This window comes from Lampetra fluviatilis, chromosome 20, assembly GCF_964198595.1.
Source record: "Lampetra fluviatilis chromosome 20, kcLamFluv1.1, whole genome shotgun sequence".
Lineage (NCBI taxonomy): Eukaryota > Metazoa > Chordata > Hyperoartia > Petromyzontiformes > Petromyzontidae > Lampetra > Lampetra fluviatilis.
In genome coordinates this window covers 2811897-2826472 of record NC_136294.1, presented here as the reverse complement: position 1 = coordinate 2826472, position 14576 = coordinate 2811897, and the positions used below count along the sequence as shown (strand labels likewise).

Genomic DNA, 14576 nt, shown 5'->3' with positions numbered 1-14576 from the left:
CCCCCCCCTGCGGGTTCGGAGCGGCCGCCCGCGGCTCCTCTCCCCCCCGCCGCCTCCCCGCGACCGCCACCGCCGCCGCTGCCGGCGCAGCAGCAGCAGCAGGAGCAGCGGTGGCCGACGCCGCCGTTGGCACCGCCGTCGTCGATCCGGCGGCTGTCGGAGCACGTGGCGCTGGACCCACGCGGGGGCTTCGCGTGCGAGGACAGCCCCCGGCGCCGCCACCACTACGAGAACCCCGTCATGGAGCGTGAGTGGCGCGGCCGCGTGGGTAACGGTGACCGCTCCCCTCCTCGCCCACCACCCCCACCACGCCCCCCCCCCCCACCAATGAACGCTTCGCAAGCCGGCGCCGCGGCGTAATACCTCGTGCCGCACAGAGGCAGCTGCCGCTTAAGGGGGCCCCTTGGCTAGACTGCAGCGGGGTTGATTCGATGCGAGGTGCCGTGGCTTTCTGAGGCATTCGAGCAAGTGCCTTGCGCGTGCTCATTCGTAAATCCTCATCTGTGGGTGTCTGTGTGAACCAATTGTTATTTCAGGACAGTCTACGCGAGTGCGGAGTTCGTTTCCATCATGTGCTCAGCGCACATCTGAGAAGGGGCAGACATTCTGCTTTTACGCACTCGGAAGTTTTCGAAGATAAGAACGGAGCGCGGAAGAGGCGTTCTCCCGCGCAACTTGTCTCTCTGTTGTTGATTCGTTCAGTGACCGGTGCTTATGCAGCGAAGATTAAATTGCGTGAAATAATCCTGCTGCCGACAGCTCACCAGCTCCAGCTGACTGGAAAAGACTCTGTACAAATGAAATGGGCAGTCCCGATCGATCATGAATTCGATGTTAATCTGCCACGAGATTCAATTCTGTCCTGTATCACACATATTTCTCAACGCAAGCTCGAGGGCAGAGCGAGCGGCTCGCAATCGCAAGGTTGCGAGTTCAAATCTTGGTGAGGGGTTGACGCAGCCCATCATTCCGCTGGATTCAATAAAATGAGTACCACTTTTTGGCTGAAGTCGCCAGCGGTTGTTCCATGGATATCCTCGACCCCACGATAGGAAATGTGAAATTCCCACCACTCGTCTCAGGGCTGTGAGCTGGAGATGATCTTCGCCGCAAATAGTCATTCGAGCAGGAAATCACTCTTGACTGCGTACGATTACTCACATCCTTAAAGCGTCCGCAAAAGTAGTGTCCGAAGTGTGGTGGAACTGTCCGTGTGTCTCCCCTCTCTCTCTCTGTCTATCTTCTGTCTCTCCTCTGTCATCTGTGTCTCTCTTTCTCTCCTCTGTCTCTCTCTGTCATCTGTGTCTCTCTTTCTCTGTCTCTCCTCTCTCTTTGTGTCTCTCTCTGTCTGTCATCTGTCTCTTTCTCTCTGTCTTTCCTCTCTCATTCTCTCTCTCCTCTCTCTCTTTGTCTCTCCTCTGTCTCCCTTTGTCTCTCCTCTGTCTCTCCCATGTCTCTCCGCTAAGACTGAAAGCGCCAATGCGTGTTTCATTTTCAGGACAGGTGTCAACGCTCAGCCTGGGGCCCACGGGGACCGGCGGAGCCTCCGCCTACAGCCCCCCCAGCCACGACACTTCACAACAGGTGCGTGCCACCGCACACACACACACAGAGCCCGAAACACTATTACAACTCGATTCGTAAGAGCTGTTTTTTTTTAAACAATGAAATAATTTCGATTTAAAGCTTTCGTGACAGCAGGGATTCATCTGCTTGGTTCTTTCGGTAAAGTCACGTAGAAGGAAAGTAATAAAATAATACAAATAAAACATAATAAAATAATTCTCACGACGTTTCGGCCACAACGCAAGCAGCCGTCCTCAGGTGAAGAATGAAATAATTAACACGATTCGTGCTAACGATCGCTCATCACCACTGATAACTCGTACCCATGCTGTGGAGAGCATAGAGAGCTCACTGCTGGCCACAGCGTAGGTATTGTACTGCACATCTATGCTCCCACATTTGCGCTATTCACGTCCATCAACCCCCAACGACGAGAGTGGTGAAGTATGGTAAAATAACCCCCACGCAATATTTATATACGTGTCATTACGTGCCTGCTATGTGTGCGTCAATTGACACCTTGGACATTGTTGAAAATGAGATTTTCCACCTCAAGGGATTTTCCAGGTGAAACTTATTCGGCGTGGGTGGAGGGCACTCATCCAGCAGTGGATCTAAAAAAATCCTCGACGCAAATAACAATAATACGCGGTCTCCATGAGCCACGTGACCCGAGTCTGAGCTTGAGCTGCCGTCCCAGTGGCACATTTACGCATTATTTTTTTTTATATTTTGTCAACAAGAGTCAGACGTGAATTCTGGCCCCAGCTCAAATTTCCCATGGGCCGGTGTCGTTTCAGGGACTGGCCTAACAATTGACATCACCAGATCTACGTATGCATGTGAGCTGAACTTCTTTCGCACCGTACGTAGCCAGCCGTGCCTAAATCGGCGGTGGCGTGAAAAAAAAAATGGCAGAAAACCCGGTCGTGGCTTTTAACTCGCGATAATTTCCAGACAAGTCTTATCTCAGAAGTGTTTCTGGGAAAGCCGTGCCCATCTCACATGACCACGCGAGCAACTAGAGATATTATATAATGGTCACGTTTTTTTTACCCACCCCAATTTGCCCTTCAACTCGAATGTTGGGGGAAATCAGGCCAACCCTTGTCAACTGGAGTTGGTTCCAGCCTGCTGTGTTTAATGACTACGCACATGCAATGCACGTCAGTGGATTGAAACTCAACATCCACACTAGGCATGGATCAGATCACCCTGCTCCCCACAGGCAGACTTTAAGATTATTATTTTTAATCCATTACTTTCATTTCTTTTTTTCTACCGTCTAGTTTGTAGTCTTTTTCATTCTTTCCATCTCGTCTTCAAAGTTGTGCTCGCTCCATGAGCCTCAACGCAACTTTACGAATATGCACGTTAGTCGTCTGCCCTGTTTTGCATAGCTCATAAATAATATGAACATGCACACTCCACGCTGTATGCACGTATCATGAGCATAAGAAGTTACTTTAAGCAATCAACCGGTGTGTGATTACATGCGAAATTCGCATACGTTACTCTGTTACCATAAAACCCACGGTATGCATTTGTATTTATTTACCAAACCGCTAGGTTGATCCAATAAAATTATAATTTTGGTTTATATCTCCCCACTTGTTTAGCCAAGAAAGCCTTATTGAGTCTCCATACTCTTTGCTGGGGGGATCCTGTGATGTGTTTGCAGTAGAGGGGCCGATGTCGCTGCTGTGTAATTGAGTAGGTCATATTTGCAGGTAACATTTCAACATTGGGATGTGTGGCCAATGCCAGTTCTATTTAGCTATGGGAGAGAACTAAATGACACAGAACAAACCCATGCAGAACAGGGGGAAGGACATCGAACCCAGGTTCTTCTTGCTTTGAGGAACAAGCATTAGCACGGCACCCACCCTGCGACCATTTAATTTAATAAGAGTGATCATGATGATTGTTTTTTACTCTTTTATCTGGCAACAAAACTGACACCTCTTTTTTTTTTTACAAGGAGTCATGTTTGCATAGACCACAATACCTGCAGTCATAACGCCAAAAAAAGGCCTTTTGGCGTCATCTGGTCCAACACCATGTGAGACTAGGCTCTAAGGAAAGCTGTCTCGGGTGTGGACCAATCAACTTCAAGGACAGTGCATATATTATCAGAGTTATGTTTTTTGTTTGCATTATGACTGCAGGTATTGTGGTCTATGCAAACATGACTCCTTGTAAAAAAAAGGCGTCAGTTTTGTTGCCAGATAAAAGGGTAAAAAAACAATTATCATATTTTTTACTGCCAAATGAGGTTCCAAGAGTGATCATAATTATAATGCGCCACTAATTTACCCAAGAAAGTCTTTCTGAGTGTCAAGCCTCCTTACTAGGAGGCTTTCGACTCTTGACTTGTGCTCAACTCCGTGAATGAGAATTTGGCTTTCACGTGGGAGGAGGCCGGAGAAACCTGAGAGGACCCACCAGGTGCACGATGGGGCATTGCTCACGCACACCATCTCCTGGCCGCACCTCGTAACCCCATGCCTACAACACCTGGCAAAGCCCGGGGCAAGCCCTGGCCACCCCCATCCAAGGACTGACCCGACTCAAACCTGCTTAGCTTCCATTTGGCATGACTTGCTTGGAGTTCAGATGAGATTGCAGGTGCGTTGGTTTTGACCTCGAACCCCGGTTGCTGAGCGCAGGGCCCAAAGGCCCAAAACATTAAGGGGCCAGCAGCGAACAGCACCATCAACGACGTAATAGATGAGAGTGAACCCGTTTCCTGAATTTTGCGATGTTATGAGCTCGAGGAAAGAGACAACGATGATGGGAGGGCATTCCAAAGGGCAGCAGTGCGAGGGAAGGAACAGAAGGAAAAGCGTTGTGGCCTGCGGTGCGGCGGTGGTGGTTGTGTGGATAAGATGGGTGGAGGAATGAGTGAGTGAGTGAAGCGAGAGTATGAGTGACGAGAAGGTGACTGACCGCTGGCGAGCGAGCGACAGGAGTGAATTAGCGAGTGCTGCATCATCGATCAACCTGGCCGCATGACGTTTGGTTAATCCCGATGCTGTTAACCGAGACTAAACTAAACTTTTTTTTTATTCTACCACGTGTATATATCTCTTTTTCAGACGCGACCTGGCTATCACAAATGATAGCTCGACGAAGAGACTGGATTCATACTTCGATTTAAAGCTTTCGTGACTGCAGGGATTCATCTTCTTGGTTCTTTCGGTAAAGTCACGTAGAAGGGAAGTAATAAAATAATAATGTTTTATTTTTATTATTTTATTACTTCCCTTCTACGTGACTTTACCGAAAGAACCTAGAAGACTGGATTCATACTCTTAGGGGTTTTTTTCGGTAAAGTCATGTAGGAAAAAAATAATGATAAAATAATAATAATAGATGAAAATAACTAAATTAAATCACGACGTTTCGGAGGCAACACACGCTTCCTTCATCAGGTGTAAAAAAGGCACGGCAAAATAACTGTAGTGGGAGTTATTTGTGATGGGACATTTGTTATATAGGGTAAGAGGAGGGGGAGGAGCCAATAAATGTCCCATCAAAAATAACTCTCACTACATCTTCTTGGTTCTTTCGGTAAAGTCACGTAGAATGGAAATAATAAAATAATAAAATAAAACATAATAAAATAATTCTCACGACGTTTCGGCTACAACGCAAGCAGCCGTCCTCAGGTGAAGAACAGGTCTGTCCAGACGACAGACCAGTTATTTTGCTGTGCCTTTTTCACACCCGATGAAGGAAGCTTGTGTTGCCTCCGAAACGTCGTGATTTAATTTAGTTATTTTCATTCATTATTATATTATCATAATAATTTTTTTTACCTACGTGACTTTACCGAAAAAAAACTAAGAGTATGAATCCTTGCAGTGGCGAAAGCTTCAAATCTAGACAGGATGTAGGGTCAGCTTTGTAATGTCTCAGCACTGTCTTTCACATGCGGTCAGTTGAGCTCTTTGGGCTATTTCAGAATCCACGTATTCTATCTCGCTTTCGTTATTTAACCTTCATTAGTTTTTCGAATAATTAAGTGAACAGCTTTCAAAGGGAAATTGTCGGTCAATTCTTTTTTTTGCTTAGCAATTTATAGGCCATGAATTGCAGTTTTTGAAATTTTGTGGTTGCACATTGCTGGTTCATAAAATAATTTGCATCAGCCAAGGCTAACCTATTTTTCTTCCACCGCAACACACATTGCTGCATAACAGCTTGGGACATAAAAACAAGCGCGGAATAACGCGTTATCGTTTGCAGCCCATGAACCTTGTAGATAAATGCATCGCCTATGAGCCTGACCTTAAATGAAATCGACCGCTTGTGACTTAGGTAACGTGTTTTAGCGTATTTCACAAAATGTATGGATAACAAAATTCCTCACAACATTTTCGGGCCTCAAATTCTTCCACACAAAAACAGAATCTGCCCGCATAAATGTACGGTTTAAAAATATTTCGCGGGTGACAAATTTAAGAACATTTTCAAGCGACGGGGCTGTCGTTCATGCACCGCACCATAATCCGCGCTATTGGACATCTGTGACTACTGGCCATCTGTGAAAAAGAGCTTATTAGCTCATCGAATTTCTCCAGGATTAATACAATTCTGATTCTGAAAGGTTCTCATCCCGGCGGCCCGAGTCCAATTCCCGGCCACGGATAAATCAGCAGCGAGTGATATCGGAACAATTCCTGTGCCCCCTCCACTTATCACCAACCCTTGCTGACCTGCATGGTGACATGTGTTTAAACAAACAGCTGATGACCGACACAGCACACAAATATAGTTTGAGGTTCATGAGTGGAGAAATGTTAGTTGTATACACAAAAGAGTAACGTTTTCAGTCTGCACTTTGGCAGTATGAAGGTTCTTGAATAGAAACATCCAGGCGTTGATTGACAAAGCACTGTATATTATAATCATCATCACCCATGGTTAATCCACTGCTGGATGAAGGCCTCCCCAGGCCACCACCACCACCTCTCACCATTCCTTTGATGCAACAATCCGCCCAGCACCTGCACACGAACTGAATTCATCGCTCCATCTCTTCAATAGACTTCCTCTTGGAAGCTTCCCACTGCTCGACCGCCACTCCGTTATTATTCTTGACCATCGTCTGTCATCCCTTCTAGCGGCCTGTGCCTGCTCACTCGTCTGATGTCATTGATGGATACATCTACCCATGGTTCTGCAGGGAGCACAAATGGTGGGCACGAGCGTCTGAGCGAAGCTGCCCCTGCAGCAACGTTTAACTCGGGAGCAAACATCCTTGACATGGATTCTGAGTCAACCCTGCATCAGACGGCCCTAATAAACTCGGCCCACAATAATGTAAAATGGATTTATTATGGCATCAGCTGGCTCTGAGCCTTTAATGGCTTGCTTGTCTGTCTGTGGTTAACGAGTCTCGATCTCTGTTTGCCGTTCAATCTTTCACGGGTTTCACCCAAGCCCAAACAAAACTCAAGAAAGCGAGATAACATAGTGCTTGTGCACACCACGTGTCCTACCAACATTGCCAGCGGGAGCTCTGCTAAAACAGCGACAATGAGCTGGTGGCTTTTGTTTATAGGTGAGCAGAGGGCGGCCATTTTTGTTTCAGCACGTGGCGTTTTTTGTTTTTCGCTGCGTTCCGTTTTACGGAGGCTCGTTAAAAATATTGAAAGTGGGAAGTTTTGCTATTTTGTTTTACTTTTCTTCGGAATGGCAATCAACGATATTTTTGTTGGTCCGTTGAGCAGCATTGAGAGACAGCAGAGAGACAGCAGAGTCTCTCTGCTGTTTCTCATTCCAGTTAAAATCGACTGGGAAGCACCACCTGTCCACGGTCACTAAGCATTGGCCACTGAGCAATGGCCGATTTTTCCATCACTTTTACAATAGCCATTGTTGTTATTGTCATGTAAAAGTTAAAGGCAAAGGTGCAGTTCTGCAACTGCTTGCTTACTGCGACTGCTGGCAGAAGGGCCACCACTAGAAGGAGTTCTAGAGAGCCCCTCTATAATGGATTGTGCTTAGACGGCTGACCGCCATGCATACAACAGGTTGTTATAGGCTATGGGGGCTACCTTGTGGCCAGCAGAGGACAGTGCGGCTTCATGCCTTGACCAGCCCTTGCTGAGCAGCATGGTCGTGTACGGCCAAACAACCCCCAAGAGCCGCCAGGTGTGAGGACGACCTCGTCCAGTCGTTGATTGACAAACGGGATCGTTTCAGCCACTAGAGGCCGCTATCATTCACCGCAGTGTTGAAAAGGGAATCGACTGTTAAAACCGACCACATGCTGCGGGAAGGAGCCCTTCCATCCAAGCAGTGGATTGACAAAACGAGGCTGTGCACGTACGCACACGCGGCACAACACTTGCAGGGGGAAATGCCACCAAAGGCACGGGGTGGGTGGGGGGGGTAAGCGTGGCACGCGTTTCTAAACCCGCGGAAGATTCCCATCGTAGTGTTGTCTCTCGCTCGACATCCATTGAGATTTGCGCAAGGGGTATAGCTCCTTCATGGCCTCTCTGTTTTGTTTTTGCTTGCGTGGGACAGAAATACTTAGACGCACGCCTGCCGGCCGTCCGTCATCAGCCAACTCCAGTTCGTCCGTGTGCTGCTTCTGGTTAGCGTCGCGAGCTTCTGTATTCTTAACAATGTTAGTAAACTTGGAGGCAGCCACGCAGGGCAGGAGGTGGCGGCGTGGGGAGGGGGGGGGGCATGTCCCGCGTAGTGCCATGGGAGAAGGTGAGACAGCTGCCCTCCTCAACCCCCAAGGGAAATCTACCCCCGCCACTGCCCCTCACCCTAATGCCCCCCACCCCCAGTTACCCCGATGCTTCCCTTCGACTGCCGCCACCCCATCGCGAGGGACGGAAGAACTGCGTTTGCAGAAGCCCACGGCTAGGAGAAAACCAAAAAGTGCCGTTTGGTTTACGTGCCCTTCTGCTAGCTCGAGGCTGTCACGGCTATCGAGTTCATTTGTTGAACCAAAGGTGGCAGCTCGAGACGCCCTGTTGCACAGACGAGTGGAGTTTGCTAGCATGGCGGGTACGTTGTTGCTGTGTGATTTTTGCCCAATTAAGTGATTTGTGAGTACGCAAAATCGTCAAACGTGCAACATTTGGGGCGGAATCTGTGGCATCCTTTTTGAAATGACATCGCTAGGATGTTTACAACGTTCGCCCTGACAGCGTGGTTAATACACCCACAGTATTAACCAGGGTGGCCGCTGGGTTGGAACCACGAACGTTTGCAAGGCATCCAATGACTGCATAGTACAGATTCTTTTTTTTTTTGAATGATTCAAAAAAATCCGTACATTTTGAACCACGATAGACATTTTTGAACGATCCAAAAATGTGCTGTGACATCACTTTTGTGTTTTTCCTGCATGTTGAAAATAAAACTTTTCACATTTAAAATAATGGCATTTGGCGCATAAACAAAGTGGCAAAAAAAATTTAGTCCCAAAAAATGTGAAAATAATCTCGCGTAAAAACCTCATCCCGGAGCGCGTAAACCTTTCGTATCACTTGCCCGTGAGAGTTTCATTATCCAAATTACTCAGCGCAGTGGCGAAAACAAAAACCCACCCATTTACCTGCGTGGCATGTACCACGTGACCATTGGCAGTTGTGTGCGTGTTGTGTGTGTGTGTCTCTCGGTGTGTCGTTTGTTTGCTGTGGCCGCGCCACGTTCCTGCACCCATCTCGCGCGTCCGCCATCCACGCACTTTGCACCCCACGGGCGAAAGCTCCGCGCCAGATGCGAGGTTCGCGGTCGTAGCCGCCGTGTGACCGATCCACCGCTCCACCCCGCCCCCCCCCCAACGGGGGTAGCCGCCGTACGCGCTGCCGCACCAATCCCTTCATTAGCGATGGGGCCGGCAAAGCCAGCGGGTCCGTGGGACAGGCTGCTAATCCCTGGAAAAAAAAGAAACCACACACGCGCACACGTGGGCCGCCACCCACACGTCTCCGTCCGTGATAAGAGATGACGCGCCATGTATATAGGTGGTGTAACGACAACAGAAAAAAGGCAAAGGTGCAGCCCTGCAGTTTTCTTGCTCACCTATTTTCTGGCAGAAACGCCTTCTCGAGAGAAGAGGCAGCTCGAAAGAAACTTCCTCCTCCAGAGAGGGGGTTTTTGGCCTACTCTTCCACCCTGGCCAGATATCTTGCACGATAGGTGGGAGTACCCATGAGTTTGACCTGCCCGATCGACTGTTGGCGTACCCGCATATACGACACTGCTCAGTTGGAACGCTTGAAAAAAAAAACACGTGATATCGAACCGTGGGCCCCTGGGTTGCAGATCCAACGGTGCTATCCATTGCGCCGACAGGGCAGCATGCCCACGTACACACAGCACCCCCACATACACACAGCACCCCCACGTACACACAGCATGCCCACGTACACACAGCATCCCCACATACACACAGCACCCCCACGTACACACAGCATGCCCACGTACACACAGCATGCCCACGTACACACAGCATGCCCACGTACACACAGCGTGCCCACATACACACAGCATGCCCACGTACACACAGCACCCCCACGTACACACAGCATGCCCACGTACAGACAGCATGCCCACGTGCGTACAGCGGTGTTCATATCCCCGCATTGCTGGCCCATTGTTTTGCTGCGCAGATGTCTGTCGCGTTTCTAATTTGCCCTCATTGTTTACGATCATTTGTGTGTGTGTGTCTGTGTGTGTCTCTGTGTGTGTGTCTGTGTATGTGTGTGTGTCTGTGTGTGTCTGTGTGTGTGTCTGTGTGTGTGTGTGTCTGTGTATGTGTGTGTGTCTGTCTGTTTGTGTGTTTGCACGCCGCTTCCTCCATCCGCTGTAATTAATTATTTTTCTCCTTTTTTTGTTTCTTTTTCTTTTATTTTTTTGCTTCTTAGGCTGTGCAGCTTACATCTTACAAAGCGACAGGTAACACCCCCCCCCCCCCGACCCCCCCTCCCCCCCGTGCACAAACTACAAATCGCTCAAAATCTAACTCTGCCAAAAGCAGGGCCGTACCCTCGGGTACACGACTAATTGGGGGCGACCGTCCTGGGCCCCGCGCTTTGGGGGGTGGTGGGGGTATGGGGCGGCGCTTCGACGTCACAGTGCCAGATACTTCCGGTTTAGTTTAGAAGGCCTTGGAGGGGCCCACACAGTGGGGGGGTTGCCCCGGGCCCCCGTACCCCCCCCCCCCCCATGGACGATCCTGTCGGAGAGCTTTCTCAGCACCACGGATGGTCGCTGAAATCGCCCCCCTCCCACTCACCTTCCGCCCCCACACCTGCACTTTAATGATTGTTCACATTCCACGGCGAGGATTCGGATCAAGATTCCATGGGTTTTTTTGTTGCTATTGCTGTGGCTTCAGTCTGCTTCGCGCCATCGCCCGCTTGCTGCTTCTTGAGCTGTAAGAATAACATGTTCAGTCGTGTTCATACAGATGTTTGTTTTCATATCCGGTACCAGCTTCTCAAAAACATATAATTTGGATACACAATCTTCCCAATGATGATGCAAGTGTCACCACCACATTTTGCAGCGTCTCGAGATGTTGTTTGCATGTTGATGCTACGTAAATGCAGATGGTGTTGCACTGATTGTGTTGTGTTCAATGTGTGTATGCATTGAATGTTCCTACGTATTCAATGTATGGAATGTGCCTATATATGAAATGTGCCTGTGTATTCAATGTTTTGTTACGTGTTGAATGTACCTTTGTATTCAATGTGCCTATGTATTCAGTGTGTTGTATTGAATGTGCCTATATATGAAATGTGCCTGTGTATTCGATGTGTTGTATATGTTGTCATGAATGTGCCGAGGTATTGAATGCGTTGTATTGTTTCGACTGAATATGCCTATGCATTGACTGTGTTTGTTGTGTCGTATTGTACTGCATTGAATGTGCGTGCCTATCACCAAATCACCTGGAACCCGCCGGATCCCTCTTTAGCCCTCGGAAGCTAAGCAGGCTTTAGCCTGGATAGAGCCTGGATGGCCGACCACCACGCGTAAGACAGGTGCAGTCGGCACTGTGGGCAAGATAGGTCAGGGCAGCACAATCCATTGTTCTTCTGTACTCACCTCGCCTTCACCAACCGGCGCTGACCAGCGTGGTGAAGTGTGGTCAAACAAACCCTCAGTGCCTGCAAGGCGTTGGGGGGGGGGCTCTCTCATCTAGCGGCGGATTGACAAATTGGCCTGCACGTGTGCGCACGCGTGGAATCTGGGCACCTCTAGTGGGCTGTAAGGATCACGTGTGCCGTATTATTGCCCACGCGGTACGATGCATGTGCGTCGTATTTGCGAGGTATCGCTCTTAACCGCTGCGTGTAATGCATCGTCGCTAAACTGCCACCGTCGCTCCACGTGGCAAATGGACTTTGTGTACAGGGCGTGCGTGGGTTTTTTTGTTGTTGTCTTTTTTGTCTTTTCGTTCGACGGCAACGGCTGAACGGGGAAAGGCTCGTGGGCAAACGGGCTTCCAGCCAACGGGAGGCGAAGTAGGGTGCGGAGTGTAATTGCGAGGCAGGGCTTTGGAAAGTCACGTGGAATAATTGTCATTCTCAGAAGCGACCTGGCCACAAATGATAGCTCAACGAAATGGCTTATCGTCGTGTGCAAATGTATAGCAGCAGCAGCAGCCACATACTCTAAACGCACGTTTATAAGTTGCGCCGGATGTCGCGTGTGTAGGCGGTGCAATTGCGCCGGTGCCAACAGGGACACGTGGCCCAGGGCACCGGGCTACCTCGAAGGGGACGAGGAGGTGGGGGTGCAGTGGGGGGGGGGGCGCGGAGGGGTCGTGAATCGGACAATAGTTTGGCCCCATTTCACTCCTTACACCAGGGGGCCCTTACCAACCCGCACAACAACGCTACGCGCAGACGGGTGTCGCACATCAACACAAAAACACACACACTCAGAAAACAACCTCTGGCCAGCTACTCGAGCCTTAGACATACGAAAGCAAAAACCAGGCCACACGCACAGCGCGGCTCTCGTTTTCACCCAACACGCGTGTGCGGAACGGGGACGCTTTTGTACTTTGTTTGCAGACGCGCACGCGTGACAAGTTTCACGTCTGCGTGCAAAGAAAGGTAACTGGATGCGGTGCCGTGCGCTCGCCGGTGGGGGAGGGGCGACGTCCTATTCCTCGCCCCGACGCGAGCTCCGCGGCGACGCGAGACGGAAGAGAATCTGGCGACTGCGTGGGGTTATAACGGTTGTGTGCGTGTGTGTGCACGTTGAACTTCTTTCGCACCGGTACCTAGCCGACCGTGCTCGTCGGAGGTGTGGGGGAAATGACATCAAACTAAAGACAAAAAGCAGTTCTAAAGAAATTAGTTTTCAATCTAGATGATGATTCAAAAATGCACAGCTCCCTCCGGCTTCCGAATATCGGGAGGAAGAGCGTTCCAGACGGCCGCACGGAAGCGCGTCTGAAAGCGCCACGTGGTGCGGTGACCGTCGTCTTTGTCCGCTGCGAGGAAGGCGGCCGGAGTTCGCGTGATGCTTGATGCTCCTTGACGACATCATCCAACTTCTTGGTTCTTTCGGTAAAGTCACGTAGAAGGGAAGTAATTAAATAATACAAATAAAACATAATACAATAATTCTCACGACGTTTCGGCCACAACGCAAGCAGCCGTCCTCAGGTGAAGACCAGGTCTGTCGAGGAGACAGCGTCTGAATGAAAAGCTTTTCATTATTTTTATTTTATTATTTAATTACTTCCCTTCTACGTGACTTTACCGAAAGAACCAAGAAGATGAATCCCTGCAGTCACGAAAGCTTTAAATAGAGATCATCCAAGTATTGCACTGAACGTTCGATTCGAACGTCGGGGCTATTTAACCTCCTGACCCACCCCCATGCGCAGTAGTTCTATGGAAAAACGAATTTGGTGCATCGCTCTCTGGTGCGCTGCCGGCTTGTACCGCGAGCTGTTCGACGTTTCGCGATACGCGAAGCGTCGTGCAGCCCGGGCATCGTCCCGAACAGCACGCGGTTCAACCAGATACCGCGTCGGTGATATGTCAAAACAATTATATGTATGAAATCAAGTTGTCATCCACACGCGATTTAAATTCATATTTTCTCGCAGGTTCCCGCAAAAACACAAAAAAACCAGCCGTGACTAGCATTCGTATTTTTGGACGCTGGCCGCGATAGTTATTTTGCAGCAGTGAAACAGAATAAATTCAAGAAGTAGGCAATCGTTGAGTGCTCGGAAAAGAAGAAGAGTGATCGTCAACGTTTCCGCGTTGTACGGTTGAAGGTCTATTGACCGCAGTGTTCTTCATTTTGTCCGGTGATTTGCATTCACTCCCCGAGTGTTGTTCACAAGCGCACACGGCTGCTGATCTTGCTGCTGCTACTGCAGCAGCAGCAACCGCCACTGCTAAAGCTCACAACATCCTCAATCGAGATGCAAAATTCGACTTCACGTCTGACCAGGTGGACACTCGTCGCGATAACGAGTTTCACTTTGCGAGGGAGACGTTTCAAAATGAAACGCGCGTGAACGCGTCCGTGGATTAGCGGTTCGTGCGTTGGTATTATAAATCGTTCTGGGCTACCCCTAGGTTGACTCAGCCTTAAAAGACTACCTTGTTGCAAACATCAGCATCGTACTTTGCGACCCTGCGGATTTACGCGGTAAGCTGCCGCTTTTCAAACTTTTTATCGGCGTACCACCCGCCTTGCAAAATCAACCACACCAATTCGTGAACATTGACATTTCCTTCTAACGCATTTTTCCTCGGAACTTTGCAATGCGGTTAAAGGGAATCAAGATCGGCAGGCTCCCCGCACGCATCCATAGGGCTCGCAGAGCGTGCAGCACTGGGCCAGGCACCGGCGAGCCAAGCGCGGTGCTGGCCACACTGCCACTTCGTACGCCGTGCCGTCCCGAGCAGAAAAAAACAAAATCATCGCGTTCGTCAATAAAGCCGTGGCCTTAAACGCCAAAAAAAGATATTGACAATAGGGGACATTTG

At 49.4% G+C, this 14576-nt stretch overlaps 1 protein-coding gene across 1 annotated transcript in view; it reads left to right on the top strand.

Annotated features, from left to right (window-relative positions):
* Window positions 1-14576, top strand: part of LOC144937848 (adhesion G protein-coupled receptor D2-like) — an 80738-nt gene that overhangs the window by 56778 nt on the left and 9384 nt on the right. Inside the window, 2 exon segments of the mRNA XM_078865366.1 lie at window positions 1-247; window positions 1499-1584. Coding sequence (XP_078721492.1) covers window positions 1-247; window positions 1499-1584 — 333 coding nt within the window.